Source organism: Apaloderma vittatum, unplaced genomic scaffold (genome assembly GCF_000703405.1).
Source record: "Apaloderma vittatum isolate BGI_N311 unplaced genomic scaffold, ASM70340v1 scaffold866, whole genome shotgun sequence".
NCBI lineage: Eukaryota > Metazoa > Chordata > Aves > Trogoniformes > Trogonidae > Apaloderma > Apaloderma vittatum.
This window is the reverse complement of record NW_009722121.1, coordinates 184,628-200,649: the sequence shown is the minus strand read 5'-3', so window position 1 is coordinate 200,649 and position 16,022 is coordinate 184,628. Positions and strand designations below refer to the sequence as shown.

The 16,022-nt window shown below is 41.0% G+C and overlaps 1 protein-coding gene across 1 annotated transcript in view; it reads right to left on the bottom strand.

Annotated features, from left to right (window-relative positions):
* The window catches only part of SORCS3 (sortilin-related VPS10 domain containing receptor 3), a gene marked incomplete at its 5' end in the record, with an annotated part of 198,980 nt that overhangs the window by 24,915 nt on the left and 158,043 nt on the right, over nt 1–16,022 (bottom strand). Inside the window, 4 exons of the mRNA XM_009871634.1 lie at nt 2,686–2,857; nt 4,295–4,408; nt 8,590–8,723; nt 10,236–10,353. Coding sequence (XP_009869936.1) covers nt 2,686–2,857; nt 4,295–4,408; nt 8,590–8,723; nt 10,236–10,353 — 538 coding nt within the window. The remainder of the gene's footprint in view (nt 1–2,685; nt 2,858–4,294; nt 4,409–8,589; nt 8,724–10,235; nt 10,354–16,022) is intronic.

Here is a 16,022-nt window from a genome sequence, read left to right as displayed (position 1 = left end):
TGCCACAGCAACAACCATTTAGGCCTGAGGGGAGTTTATGTACCCTTCAGAGGGGAGCTGGGGATGCACGGAAAGATCAGGTGCAAAAACAGATTCATAAATCTGGTGAAGAACACAGCTTCACACAAAAAGAACTGGGCAGTCCATTATTTCTTTGTGCTCAAGCTCAAACATGGATTTCAAAAAAAAAAGTATAAAAAAGTTCTTCCCTCCTCATGTTTCCTTGCATGTATACACAATCCAAATCACAGTCCAGACTTGTATTTCCAACACCACAGTAAAATCATCAGTCATTCCACATTTCGTTGTCTGTTGTCATTGCCACACACATATTGTGAATTACTACTGTGAACAGTGCTACTAAAGCTAAATCTAAAAATCCCAGGAAATTTAGTTTTCAATTAACCAGGATAAAGTCTTCATTTACCACTGGACAACATAAAGGTCAGTCACAGCAACATATCAAGGCCGTGCGTTAGAATGTAGAAAGGAATTGATGGTTAATCACAAAGTCGCTGATGAGGGTTAGTACGAAACAGTAGAAAAGCTGAACGGAGATGCCATTATCCATAGGCTCCTGTGGATAATGGGGTCTCCATTGTCAGGCTGCTGTTTGGCTCAGAAAATGAGTGTAGACATAGGTGAAAAATAGCCCACCAGAAAATCGGAGAAGGTGGAAGGAGGCAGGAATGAATCTGTATGACAGCAAGGTATGCAATAATTGAGACTTCTACAGAAATTATTTGTTCCAGCTAGCAAGGAATACTTTGATGACAACTCATTCATCTCAGGTTCACTCTGAAAGACTGGAATATTTTTGCCCAAAATCTCAGTGTTCTTTTTTTTCCCCTTCATAAAATGTCTATTCTTTTAAGAAACAAACAACTTTGTGGACTAAGCTGCTCACCCACAAAGATATGTTCTTCTAACTACCCTTATTTTTCAACAAAGGGCATAAAGGCACCACCCTTATGTATATATTCAGCTGCCTCTTCAATCTCTAAAGCCTTGTAAAGACTCCAGTCTTACAGCCACCTTGACTGCTGCCTTTTTCTCCATCTGTTTATCATTCTTTGTGTGCAGCAGTTCCGCCTGAGTTCCTTAATAAATTACTACTAGATTCCTAATTTTTAGATTATGTCTGTTCTTTTCTGAACTCCCACTCACAGTGTCTATACAAATCGTCTTACCATGTCAAGTCTGCAGAATATAAAAGAATCAGCCAGGCAGACAAGAAATCCACTTTGTATAAAAGCAGACAGCGCACGCATGAAGCTGAGGAAGTATGTAAAGAGGCCCTGTCAGATTAGTGTGGTCCTAGTGCAACATTTAGTTACTGTGTAAGAATTTAAATTAATAGAAACGTGTTTAAAAAAAACCAACACAAAGCATCATGAGGAAAACCTTCTCCAGGGGAGTAGGTTCAGATTCACAACAGCTTCTTGTACTCCTGAAGGTCTAAGTTTCCAGTGGAGGCTACTGCTGGGGTTAGGAGGGGAAAAGACACTAGACTTGCACTCCTTCTAATATGATTTCCCTAGAGACCTAATGCTGCTTCTTGTCAGAGCAGGATACTTAGACTGTTCTGGTGTCATGATTCTTGTTTGTCTGGCTCCCAGCTGCCTCCAGGTACTGTCCCACAATGCAGTACACAGAACAGAGCAGATGACAAAAGGTACTTGTGGTTCTCCAACACCACCTCACTCTCTGGCCGCCCCTCATGAGACATCCAAAGGTGCTGGAAGTGAGGTGTGTGAGTTGATCCTTCTGTTTAATTAGAAAACAGATATAAAACATTCTATTGTGGGAAAATCACTACTGGACTTATGATGACACCTTCCATGGGCAGTCAGAAGCCAGCAAGGGAATGCAGCAGCTGCAAACACAGCAGGGCTTTTTGTGGTGCAGTCACATATATCCCTAAACATCAAACCAAATCACAGACCAGTTTGAAAAACTGCTGTCAGCCTGAACATTTAACAAGTGCATCTTTTAGATATCCAATCCTCCACTGAGCCACAAGCCTTGGTGACACAGACTGCACCACACATATTTGCCAAACAGAGGGGTATCTGACTCAGAGAGATCACCAGAAGTGCCTCAATATTTTGAGTATTTCAGGCACTGGTATGGCCTGCTATCACGCTTCTGTTGGCTACAGAGGGAACCGTATCAATAAATAAATAAAATAGATATGGGACAGGTAACTCAGAGGTGGTTTAAAGAGGCTCAGTTCCTACTGCAAAACAATAATGTTCCTCATTGCTCCCCGTAAGTCTGAAAATTTTCCCCATTGTTCTTAACCTCTCCCAGAAAAGCTTCAGCTAAAGCTTTTCATTCCCAAAACGTAATTGTTAAGCACAGAGATACCATTACTGCCTCACAAACTCCATAAACTGTAGTTCACTGGAGGAAGCAAGAAGCTAGTGGGGAATGTATTTTTGACCAGATCTATCTTTCTTCAATGTTGGTTTCATCATCTCTGATAGACAAGATAACTCGCCAAATGCTCCTTTGGCTTGACCCAATAAGATTTGATTGTATGTTTCACGTATATCTCTCTTTTATTAATTCTCCTAAATTTCAGGAGTGTCCATCATTTCATGACCCCACCTGATCACTATTTTCCTCTCAGTGGCCTGACAGGTGAAGGAAAAGAATACCAGTCCTAGACCACTAACACACCTCTTCCATAAGGATGATGAAGGTGGCATTGTGTCCCTGCTCCGTGACCAACTTCCCATCAGTAGTGAGGATGTGCAGTCCGCGAGGTGCTTTCCCAGGACATTTTTCCATCTTGGCCATGTACTTCTCTCGCAAGCCGTCCGTGCAGTTGTTAGACACAATCCTTCGGTACCTGGAGAACAGTAACAAAAGGAGATGAGCTCAAGTGGTAGGTAGGAATGTTTCTTTGTTTTGTTTCTCCATATTAATGCATGTGGTTTTTCAAAGGCTGTCTACATGATTCCCTCACTGAAAGGAAGAATCAAAGAAACCGAACTCATTATTAAATTGGAGAAAGCCAAACAAATCACAGTCCAAGTTTCTCCAGAGATTATCAGCAGCACCACTAAGAACAGACATACATTGTGGAGCTAAATCACTTTGCATGGCTACAAGGCAGAACTCCTCCAATTCCCCATGCCTGCAGGATTGCACCCTGCATCCCAGCTTTTTAATTACACTTTTTATTACATTTCATCTGCCTCTACTAGAAGACACTTGAAATGATCTGCCAAGAGCTTTGCCCAGTCCAATTTTAAAATGATTCAAAGAATGGGTTTTTCTCTTGGCTCTTCTTGAAAGAGGTTAGCTAACTAGAAAGTCACTTTGCTATTCCCAGTGTTGCTTAGAGGAATTAACCCTTTCTAGCAATTTCACAGTGAAATTACAGTATTGGTTAAGGTGACACAAACTCCAACTATTTTCTTCTTGGCCTCTGTCAAGAAGGCTACAAGCAGGCATACTGGCCAGGGCTCCTGTAATTACATTCTATACATACAGTGATCTTTCAGCTGAAAGAGGATCTCTGAAGCTAAGTGACATCAGACTCCCATCAGTCTCACTTTGTTCAAGCACCTACATCAACCAGCCATGAACAACTCTGTCATAACAACCAAGCATGCAGGACCCATGACTCTGAAGCAGACCTACAAGATCTTCAGGACCTGCATGGCCTGAGAAGGAACATCAGCCAGTGCACACAGAGTTTCAGAGTATCCCCTGTACAACAGAATAGCATAATAAACCAACACTTGCCATCTGTTCTGGGTAAAACCAAGAGAAACCAGCACACGTCGCTTGTCTGAAATCTCAAAGTACTCTATACACAAAAGTAAAAATGTCAGATGGTAAACAAAAAAAAAAGAGGCTAAAAATTGCTCATTTAAGCTTTCCGAGAAGCTGTTATAAATAGGAGCTGTAAGATGGGAAGAGGTTCACTGAAAAACAACGTGAAATACCTCAAACCTGTCCTTTTGAACGTTCAACTGTCTCTCACATAGACCTTTTTGATTCGTGTTTTAATTTTGAGGCAAAGGGGAGCTCCAAGTCTAGGCTCCAGGGATTATACAACACTTGATAGCAATACAATACCTACATGTCACTTATGTTAATGTGCTTCTCCCTGTCTCTGAGGAATGAGGCAATGTTTCATACAGATGCTGCTGCAAACATTACTTCACGAATAAGACTGGAAAAGAGCCAGATGGGATGCAGAGGAAAAAAAAATCATCCAGGTTCTTTTGTCTGCTGCAAGGTCACCAAAAAGAGAGAGATTGCAAGATTTACTTACCCAGTGCTGTTCAAGTAGCTCTGACCAACACTGCAGTCCTTGGACAGGGAGGATGGGCTGAACCAGAAGGCTGGGACACATTGGTTGTTGCTGTGCCTCTCATACCCATAGTCACTAGGAAGACAAGTCATGAGTGCATCACTGTACCTGTTCACTAGATTTAGCTCAGGGTTTTAGGTCATGCTTTTGTTCCTTAAAGCATATGTGTGTTGGTCGCTCTTTGCTGGATGGCAGGACATCAGAGATTGTGCTCATGTGGAGATAAAGTGCTTGATCAGTTTGAGAGGCAGAAACACATTTCACAGAAGGTATACGATACCTGACAACCCCAGAATTACCAACCTTGTAGAGCACTGAAGGAATCTGGTAACAAAACACGGACAGAGATTCAGAAAGTAAATGGCATTGTTAATTTCCTTTCCTATTAATCTCTAATAATTTCACTTGTTGAGATTCTTCAGGTTTGCTCATTTTTTTTGCAGCCTTTTCTTTCAGAACAAATCAGACTAATTCCAAGATCTGACACCACTTATTACCAATGGAACAGTTAAAACACCAGGAACATTTCCTGAACAACTGGGCAAGGTATATATAGTTACATATGTTAATGGCCTCATTGTTCTTTGACTGAGCTATGACTGACCCGAAAGAAAAACAGTTGAAGTTTCTCCAACACTAAACAGAATCAACACAGCCAGCTTGATAGTCTAAGGATTACATGTTTAACGTGCAAAACAGAGAAGGTAATCCAGGGTACTGACGCTTCCTTGGGCCACCAAAGTGTAGAAGCATACACAATCACATTCAAGACTTCTTTTTACAGCTTCCTTTGCATGCCAACACAATAATGAAGCAGTAGGGTTAATCCAAAGCTTTCCATAAGTTTTAATAGGTTCTCAATCAGGTTTCTACGCATAGCCTTTATTGGCAGGCTGGATTCAAGTGGCAAATAAAGAGAGATGCTGGATTTTTGCCTGAAGCAGGTTAACAAATGCCAACAAACTAAACCTTTGTGGAAACAAAGACACTACAGAAGCCACTGCCTTGAAAGCTCTCTGTGCCCTTTAGGACACTCTTGAGTTTCATCCTTCCTCTGTTCAGAGTCTGAATACTCCACAGAAAGTCTCTAGGAAGAGCTTTGGGGAGACAAAATTGTGCTATGTCCCTAGTGATCCAGGTTGCTACTGTTCCTTTTTTTGGAGGGCAAAAATTCTGCAAGCTACTTTAAAAGGTTCAGAGATTCCCTAATGTTCTTTCTCTCAACACTCAATTTAATCATTCTCAGTGGGTCCGACCTGCACAGTCAAAAATGCCTTGCAGTGACTTGGTAATTAAAAATATTCAGGAGGAGCTGTACTTTGCCCCAAAGAAAAAAAGAGCTGCATAAATATTTAATAAAATTAAAGACAACATTGCTGTATGCCCTCAAGGTTCTGTGCTTGTTCATTAACTTCTGGTAAATGTATATTAAAACCTCGCATGCTGCCCACCTTCCCTCTCATAAGCCCCAGGGTTTGCATAAGTTAAGGAAATAATCAAGTCCAGCTGCTGCGCTGTCTTTCTCAGAAAAACTATCTTGACAGAGTAAATAAAGAAGCAGTAGGAGGGAAAAGAAAGATCAGAGAGCATTTTAATAACACTTCTGAGCTCCTTCTGCCATTCTCTCTGTCAGAAAAAGCCAGGGTTTGCTTTTTGAAATGATTGCAAAGGTTGGCAGGAGTCACCCCTGATCTTGACTCACGAGAATTTGTTGAATTGGGACCCTGGATCCTGATTTATGTCCCTGAAATTCACATCAGCTTTATATCTAAGAGCAGACAACAGATAGCACTGCAACATGAAGCAGACAGGAGGAAGGATGCTGTGACAAAATGGGAGGCAGCACAGTCGTCACAGCATGTGCTGAAGGGTTCCTGCAGTCATTTATCCAGTTTGCACAGCTCTCAAAGGCAGGAGTCATCACACGCAGTACCATGAGATGCTCTGTGACCAGAGCCAGTCTCCAGACCTACTTACTGGGGAAACAGAGGGCCTGTCTGTTGGGACCTGCTGGTCACTGTACTCAAACAACTCCAGCTGCTGACTCTCATCCTTTCCTTGACACTCCGCAGATCTGCTCAGTTCACACACAAGAGACAGGCCAGTCAGTGGTTCCAAGAAAAACTGACAATTGTGAACCCAGCCAGAGAAGGCTGAGTGGACATCTTTCCTTTTCAAAAGCATCAAGTGAAAGTGTAGGAGCTGTCCTTCCAACTGCACATGCTTACAGTGGGGATGTATCTCCATCAGCTCCCTGCCTAGAGCCTTCGTCTACTCAGCAGAGAGAAAGGGCACATCTCAGCATCTCCCCTGCTTGTACTCACATCTGGAAGAAGGCAGATGAACCATGTTCTAGAATAATCTGTATCTTGCCACTGACTAAATAACTGTGTCATCCTTTTGAAGTCACGAGTCAGATCCTTCCTCTCTGAAAATCACTTTTAAGATAAGCTTGGTGCCCCTTTTCCAGCACCACTAGTATTTTCTTAAAACTGATCGTCCCACACCTTCTTCCAGTCAGACTTGGAGATTAGCATCCAAACATACCCTTAACCTGAAGCTGGTTCTTTTGATTCTCCATCACCAGTTATGACAATTTTACAGTTGGAAGCCAATTAACAATCCTGTTGGCAACATAGAGTCTGAAACATAAGCCAGCTTGCTGTTGTCTTTTTTCTGCAGGACTGACAAGGTTAACAGAAATATTCTCTCATATTAGTGGGAATGTTAAGTAAGAATGATACTGAATGCATGCAAGGAATATGTCAGTTGATTGAAAAGGTTCATTCTGATGCAGACCCTTTTCAAGGCAGAACAGCACTTAAGGCCAATTTATTTACCACAATTTTCCACTTACAGCTTAGAAAAGACAAGCTTCACTGTGAAAACAGAAAGCTGATGAAGCACAAAGCCATCAAAAAAAAAAAGCACAAAATCATAAGCATCTCTGGAGATGGGTGTTGAGTTCAGCTCAGAAGTGTATGTCAATGCCAAGGGCAGATAGTGCAGGGCAAGATAGTTTGTTCATCCTGCAAATGCCCATGATGAGAAAAAAATGGGAAAGATCTCCTGAGTCAAGCTAAGGAGTCCCAGATGTAATTTTGGCATTACGAAGAAATTAAACATCCATCCAGATAAGCTGAAAATCTCTGTTCTATATCCCTGAACATCTCTTAGAGCCAAACTACTCCAATATTCAAGACAATACTTTGGTCTATATTTTTTATCCATTTTGCTGCACTTCAGTGTGTTTGTTCTAAAAAGAACTGTGAGTTTCAGATGGTCTAAGTTCAAACAAGTGTGCAGATCTCATGCCTCATACATCTTCAGGAAAGATTTGAAGTCAAGTGAAGTTTTCAGGAATCACACCAATAGCAAATCGAACACTTATCTTGATAACCTACTATAAAAATGGAAATGTTTTCTCAAATGATCTGCTTTCAGGGTATTTTGAACTCCATTTAAATGACGTTTTGATCATTTTAGCTCAAACATCACAGCTACTGACAGTATTAAATCTCTGAAATATTGCCTATCATAGGTTCCCGGTAGGAATTCCTTGCACAGGGACCCTGACTGTTAGGTATTCTTCCATCTCCTGTCCTTGATTGTCAAGCAATATCAAGCAGTGGTTCATTTCTCCCCTGCTTTATTCTTAAGGTACTTTCAAAGTGACCTTAAAGCAATTTGGAAATTATGGCCCCATTAAGTTAGAAACACCAATATTTATGCAAAACAAGTAGCTATATCTGACAAGGGTGAGCTGTACAATCATGTCACAGAAGCTCTTGCAGAAATTTCTTTTAAAAAAATTGCTAAAAAGCAACAAATGGTTCCCAGGAATTCAAAGGAATAATGATAAAAAATAAGCATGTTCTGCTAGCTTGCTCCCTAGCTATTCAATGACCTTGGAAGTGAGGATCAGAGGTGGAAATGCTTTGGACCAGAGAAGAGTTCTCACTGTTACTCTTCTAGAATGATGGAAAAAAACCCCACCAATGAGTACTTGCAATTTTCTCGTTTTGAATTTCAGGCTTCAGTTTCTCATGGAGATTAACAAATCTGTCCCACAGATGAAGGGGACACCTCCCTCACAACAGGTATGGGGATCACATCTACACTATATGGTACGACCATAGCTGTGAAGCTGCATGAGACTTAGTTTCTTTGCAAGATTTTCTGTCTGTGCAGCACTTCAGCCACTCCTAATGCTACAAGAACAGTCCCTGCAAAAGTCCACAGAGCCACATACTCACCACTCAAAGTCCCCTTGACCGCAGACACATGGCTCAGAAACCACAGTTTGGGAATAGTCCCGACCTAGGGAACACCGGGCTCCAGGCTTGCGTTTTTTATAGATCTTCCTCTCTCCCATGACACACGGCTCCCCCTTCACCAGCCAAGGAACAAAATGGGAAAGAAAAACACATTTTTATTGGCAGCTGGACCCTAAATGTGAGCATTTTATCAAAAGACACAAAAGGCAACGGAAGAAGCAATTACTACTGGGAGAGTTCGGAGCTAAGAGTCTAGCTCCCTTCTGTAGCTTTGCACACTTAAGTGACCCACGAGTGCAGAGAGCTCAGCACTGAGTTGGGATGCTAATGGCAATGTGCCCAAAATGTCTGGGTGCCCAAATCACCGCACCCACTTACATAAAGGCATACATGAATGTATCTAGTCCTAAGAATTATCCTGAAGAGACAGTGGAGATGTACTCCACAGTATCTTCCACGTGTTAGACAAACTGTACTACAGGAAGAATGTCCAAGCCTGAAATCCAAGGCAGGGACAAAATCTAGGTGTGGAACCCAGGACTTCTGGCTCCCCTCCACTTTCCTTGATAGAGCTGGCTTTGTTATAGACCTCAAATAATTCTGATGAACTGTTATACTGGGCTTTCTGAACACAAAGGTGTCCAAGAGCACTACTAGGAGTAGCTAATCAAATAGAAACATTTGACATTTAGGTGAGTTGCTATAAACAGAATTTTCTGTGATGCAGAAATAATTTGTCTGCATAGAAGTAAGAAAAAAAAGACAACACCTAATTGAAATACTTCTCTCTCCCTTTAACAGTGTTTCCCAAGATGGCTGTCCGGTTACACATATCTCCCCTTTTGTTTCATTTAAATTATTTTCATTTATTCAATCCTATGACTTCAGTTATCCAATATTTTCTTGCCAAATTAATGCTCATTTCTAATTCATGGATTTCATTCAGGCATATCACAGTGCCAGTACTTCTGGCTCTACTTATGTTGCCCCACAGGGAGTGGGACATCATACTGGTGGCCAGTAACCCATAAGTAATCTTCAGAGGATATTCAGCTCTAGTGGCTTCAGGACCTAAATATATCCAACATGAAAACAGGCCAAAGTGTAAGAAAAGCAAAGAATGTATCCTTGAATAGAATGAAAAAGTTGGTCTTCTCTGCTTTCTTTTATTCAAGGGCTCTCCAAAGTTTTATAGACACCTGGGGGATGAATAAATGTTTTTATTTTTGTTTTTGAGTAGGGAAAACAGAGGCAAAGTGAAAGAAAATTATTTTCATAAGTCACTGGCAGAGTAATGAAGAGTTCATTGTCTCCTGCAATTCAACCGCAAGGTGAGGTTTTATATTGCCCTGAGCACTGAGGGCAAAAAGATCCAGCTGGTGTGATGTAATATTTTCATACAAAGACAAGTTAACAATCTCCCTCACTTGCCCGGAGAAGGCTGGCCTTGTGTTTATTCATGCATATCCTTCAGGGAAAGTAAAGCATGAATAGGTTAGAACCATGACTTGATGGATGCAAAAACTCGCTATGTTCTACCGAAAAGAACAAGTACATTCCTACCTGGCAACACAGAGGACAGGAAAAGGAACCCACATCATCCCCTCCCTGCACAGTGAGAATACCTGATTGTGCAGATGCCAGGTTTGGTAGTCATCTTTGTTACACCTTCGGCTGAAGATAGACTTGTAGTCCACCTTGACCAGCTGCCATTCAGAACGAAGACTGAAGTGCCCAAAAACTCTAAGCATGGGAGAGAAAAAAAGGAAATCAGAATCAGCCAGAAATATGCTTCCATTAAGCAAATAATTCTACATGAATCTCAACTGCAGAATCTAATACACAGTGTTGAAGCTCAATGCCAGAAAATGTTGTTCAGCTATGAATAACATTGTCCTGTTTCTATAACATCCTAGGATTGTTTAGCATTTTTCTGCCCCCCCTATACAGACTACGTTGGAAGGTCTTCTGTGCCTCTAGTACTTAGCACAATGGGCCCTGAGACTAATACAGCCAGCTGGGTATCACTCAAGAACAATAAACAACCAGACTAGAAAGTAATATACCTAATTGTCAAGGGAGCTGTTCTGATTAATACTTGGGTTTGGTCGACTCAAGCTTCTCTTAGTTTTCTCTATTTCTCTACTTCTGAACTTTCATGTTCCACAAACTTACTACTTAATGAATTGTGAAAGAAACACCTGAAATAACATACTTGTTCCACGGACTGTACGTAGGTGACCTGGATGAGTGTTTCCCTTGCACTTAGTGAATGTTGAGTGCAGCTAGTGGAAGTGGAATTACAAACAATCACCACTCTAAGGTTATTGGTAAACTTTTTTCTTAATTCTTTTGAGTAGGTCACTCATCAGCAGCAGTCACTAATCACACTTCATAGTTCATTTAGCTAAGTAGTAAGTAGTAAGTTGATTTTCTGGACAAAAATTACACATTTTCCCACACAAATCCAGTGCAACACTAGGCTCATACTGAGTAAGGCAGTATATAGGAGTAGTTGAAGAGTCAGCACTCAAAAAATAGTGGAAGGACTCAGACTGTAATTTAAAACTGTGGCACAGATCTGTTACAAATAGGATGATAAAAGAGGTCACATAAAACTGAATAGCACCAGAGGCTTCTGCACAAGCTTGGACCAGAATGTCAGCAGCAGAGTTGGTTGCTTAACACAGGTCTCGCTAAATACCATTCCAACTACACAGCCCTCCCTCACATGCAGGGAGAGCTGTCTGCTTGCTTAAGTATCTGGAAGGGAAGGACCAAAGCAACAATGAGCACTGATGGTATACATCACCAAAGGACCATCACCACAAATACTAAGAGAGACTGCATGTTTGAAACTCACACCTTCACCAGAGAAGTTAAATAATAACAAACCCATGTTTTAATTAATAAATAACATCAGGTACCCACACAAAAGATGCCATCCATCCAGAAATATTGCATGAGTGCCGCAGGGTACTCAGTTTTTGATCAAGTAACAGCTTCCCATTCCCTTGGCCAGCTGTGATACTCTCAGTGAGGAGCAGCTTTTCAATCAACTGCAGTTGGATTTCCAAAGATGTGTGTAATAGGAGATTAGGACCAGTGACTGGATTTTAGAAGCCATGAACAAAACTACAGCTTCTCATTGGCACGTTGAATACCTCAGTACATGTAAACAACAAAAAACCAACAACGATCAAGTCGATTTGTAACATGCCAACTCCTTGGCTATCTCAAATATATAAAAGAAACTAAAACCTCATGTAAAATACAATATCTAGATTTTAAAAATACTGTATGTACCAAAACCCAAATCTTTTTTGACAAATAGTATCATTGTACCACCCCTATCGCAAGATTTAAAGGGTAGAGAAAGAATGTTTTTTTCATCATACCAAATCTTTCACTAACATACATTTTCACCTACGAGATTAAAGTTTCTGTTGTTTTAATTATTTCAGACTAAAAAAGAGACACATGATTTAAAAATTTCCCTGTGAAAGTGAAAGAAAAACAAAAGAGAAAACTTTTATTGAGATTCCAAATACTGACTGCAATCCAGATCCTGCTGTGTCCCCAGTGTCCTGCCATTCTTTACTCTAGTTCATCTTAATTAACACTGTAATCACACATGGTTGTTGGCTTTGCTTCTCCTCACTATCCAAATGACTCCTCCTGTAGCCTGCACCAAAATTCCTCCACGTTGTGCTGTTTTTTTGTGAAACAGAGACCATCCAGCAGTCAGTCACGTTCTCCCATTTAGACTTCTCTCAGCTTATGGGTATTAAGGAGAGAAAGGAAAGTGGAGAGATCTGAGAGCCTGGAGTTGTAGGTTTACTGCGGACACCTTTCTATTTACAGGTTCTGCCTCCCCAAGGCAAGCACCAAGAAACCGACAAGAAGGGGAGAAGATACAATATGAAGAGAACCCCTGACCACACAGAGAAATGAGTAGGTGGGGAAGGATTTATTGAGATTGTTGCTGGCTCTTCAGAAAATTTTTAGTATAGTGTCAATCCTGGGGCGTAAGTGATAGCAAACACCACCACATCCAAGGAAAGGTGCAAAAGAATTTGCAGTTCTTGTTCCTCAACACAGAAGGCACATCCTGATCAAGATCAACCCATGCACACCGTAGCAATATGGGGTGCCAGGACATTTATTGGGAGAAGGAAAGGAGAAGGCAAGAACAGGAAATAGCATGGAGGAGCGATGCTGAAGACCTCTGAAACTGTACTCAAGTAGGAGTTCTAACTCCAGTTCCCCTCCCTACTCTCCCTTGACATGGGGTAAATCCCACCAGCTCTTATGGCACAACTGCTTTCAGCACATACTCTTACAGAGCGCGTGCCTGGTCACGGTATTATCGCAGAGCTGGGCAGTTCTCCTATGAATCCTGTTTGTCCTGGATGTGATACATGACTGAAATGTCATTCCTGTAAGGCAGCAACTCAACAGGCAGAAATTATTTAGTCCAGCAGATTTATACCAATTCAGGATTTGACCACAGAAAACACAGGAAGAGGAGGGGAGAACATAATTAAACACAAACACTTGACCAAACTCAGAAGATAACAGGGCTGGAGAAATCCAACTCTTTGGCAACCAATGCATCTCAAGGAAAATATTGTTCCTCAGATTGACCCTTAGCTAACCATCCAGCAAGAGAACAAAAGGCTTCTTTGTGCTTTACAAAAATCATCAGAACCACTCGCTTTTTAAATCTATTAAAATCAGCTAAAAAAACCCCTGTCATTGAAATTCTTCCATAATAATAATTAATAGAAAAAACAAGGTTTCCTAAGTGGAAGGAAATATATTAGCATTCCAAAAGCACAGAGCACTAGCTACTCTTTAATTAAATGATTTCAAAGAAGATCTTTGTATATAATTGCTATAATTTAGATGGAAACAATACTACGCTAAATGTAATTAGAAGAGTGTGAAGTGAAAGGGACGTTTTCCTCTGCACCGCAGAGATGGTTCTAGGTCACCTGACTCCCAAAGTGGTAACCACCCCCTCTCTCCTTACTAATAAAAAGCTTCTTAAGCCTCATCAACCATTGCAGTGCAGCCTTCAGAGATAAGAGCTGTTCATATGCAGAGAAGCTAGCAAGCAACCACACCCTCTGAGCACTGCTCACCAATAACAAACACAACCCAGACACCTACAGCATTTTTTCATTGACCAGCCACCATGAAGAAGGCTACCTTACATTTCAAGGTGACTCTGATGTGCATTTGAAACTTCAATGGGAGTAAGCAGACTTAAGGCACACAAGAGTGCTATGTTATCTGTGGGGCTCCACGGGACTCTCAAACAGCTTTCTTTGGGAAACGATGAAAACTCTCATCTTTTCTGGAATTAAAAATAGGCTAAATAATCCATCATAGGCAACAAACCCCAACTGAGTGAAATCAGGTATTGCAGATGAACCCTGCTTTCATTAATTTTGAGAACTACATCACTGCATCTTTTCCCACAGTGACTAACTGAGGTGCCTGCACATGACCTTTCCCTTCTATATCTGCTTTGGAGTGGCCAGGCCCAACAGAGAGGATTGAGCAGACAGCAAAGAGCTACAATGTAATGATACCACTAGTGCACAGCTATCACTAAGTGCTTAGCATTAAGTGCTCCAGTACATCTGCATTTCTGTGTCCAGTGTGCCTGGACAAAACAAATCCCAAGGAAAGAGATGGAAAAAGAGATCCATGGGAGTTTATTTTTCCCCACTCAACTGGTGAGTCCTCACATTGCTTTGAAGATACCATTCATCTATCTTATCTAATTCCCATGTGTCTTTGTTTCTCATTTATTTTGTCTGGTCACCAAATTAGGGAGATGGATTTTTTTATAATAAATATATCTAAACTATCAAGATGACACGGGAGAAAAGGAAAAAAGGTACTATGAATTTTACCTCAATAACTTTGTCTACTGTGGTCTGACTGAAAGCTCTTAATTGCCTGTTGCAAGGATAGAAGACAAAAAAGAGCGAGATTTTCAAGGTCCAGCTCTGGGACGCCAACAAAAAAAGTATGTTTTGATTTTTTCCATCTAAGCAGTTTGATCTAGAAGTCCTTGAGAAGCAATAAATACAAGAGCTGCCACAGCATTTAGGCAGATACAGTTTTCTGACTAAGCTCAATTTAACAAAGGTTCTCCAACCTAAGCCACAGAACAGTAATTCACAAGGATAGATTTTGTTCTGTCCCTCACAGCAAGTAGTTCAAACTCCACATAAAATCTTAGATAACAGGACAGCATCTTCTCAACTGGCTCTACGCATAACTCACAATGAAACTATTGCTAGGAAACCAGAAAATGCTTCCCAATAACTTCTTTGGAGCAACAAGGCAAAGCTTTTATTGCTCAGGTTGGATGTCATTAATTTGCAGAAAAAAATATTAGGAACCTGGAAAACAATTCTGAAATGCTTACAGATTCATGATGGAGTCATTCTGGAGAAGGTCATTGGTAATGCTGTTATAATTATATCTTTCATTAATTTTTTAAATACACAGTAACTTACAAATGCAGTAAATACTGATCGGACAACCTTGCACAGAAGCTATTTAAAAGGCTTTTTACAATTCTACAGTGTTCTCTAGTCAAATTGTTCAGCTTTTGCCTTATTATTCCTGGCATTGTTGTTAGTTGTGCTTTTTATGTAATTCAATGCTGCTCGTTCTTGAGAGATGAACAGAAGGTCACAAGACAAGAACTCATCCACCTCTGGTCCATACAGTCAACCCCTGTCCCTGTCTGGGTTATGAGAAGTAGATCTTCTCAGGTAACAGCTCCCGTATTGCTCACAGGAAAGGCATCAGCTATATCCATCTGGATCCATCCCTGCCAGAAGTTTCAGACAAGCTGCCCAAGCATGGAAATGGAAACACATTCTCATGCTTAAATCAATTCCACCTCTATAATTTCTGAAGTACACTGGCAGTACATTGTATGGAGCAAGCATGCACTGAAGCTGCCTGTACTTGCCTGGTCTGGTCTGGATAGAGATGGAGGACTTTCATTTTCACTAGTCAGCCTAGCTCCTTTGTGTGTACTGGGAGATAACAGCCAAAGTCCCTGGTAACACCTCCTGTCCTCAGCTATGCCATCAGTGAGACAGATGTCTGATGATACAAAGGAAGGAAGCAGCTGATAAGGTCATCTTCACTACACAAAACATCAAACGCACCCTCCGTTCTGAAGCATTTTCCTCCACTGGACAGCAACAAGATGAAAGATGTGCTCACAAAGCACCATGTGGGCCTCTGAAGTCAGACCTTAAGAAGATTAAGCCCTACAGAATACACTGTTTGTGTTTTAAGCATTTTGAATATAAAAAAGTAAAATAAAATTAAAAACTACACTTAATAGACAGCACCTTTTGAGATAACTATAC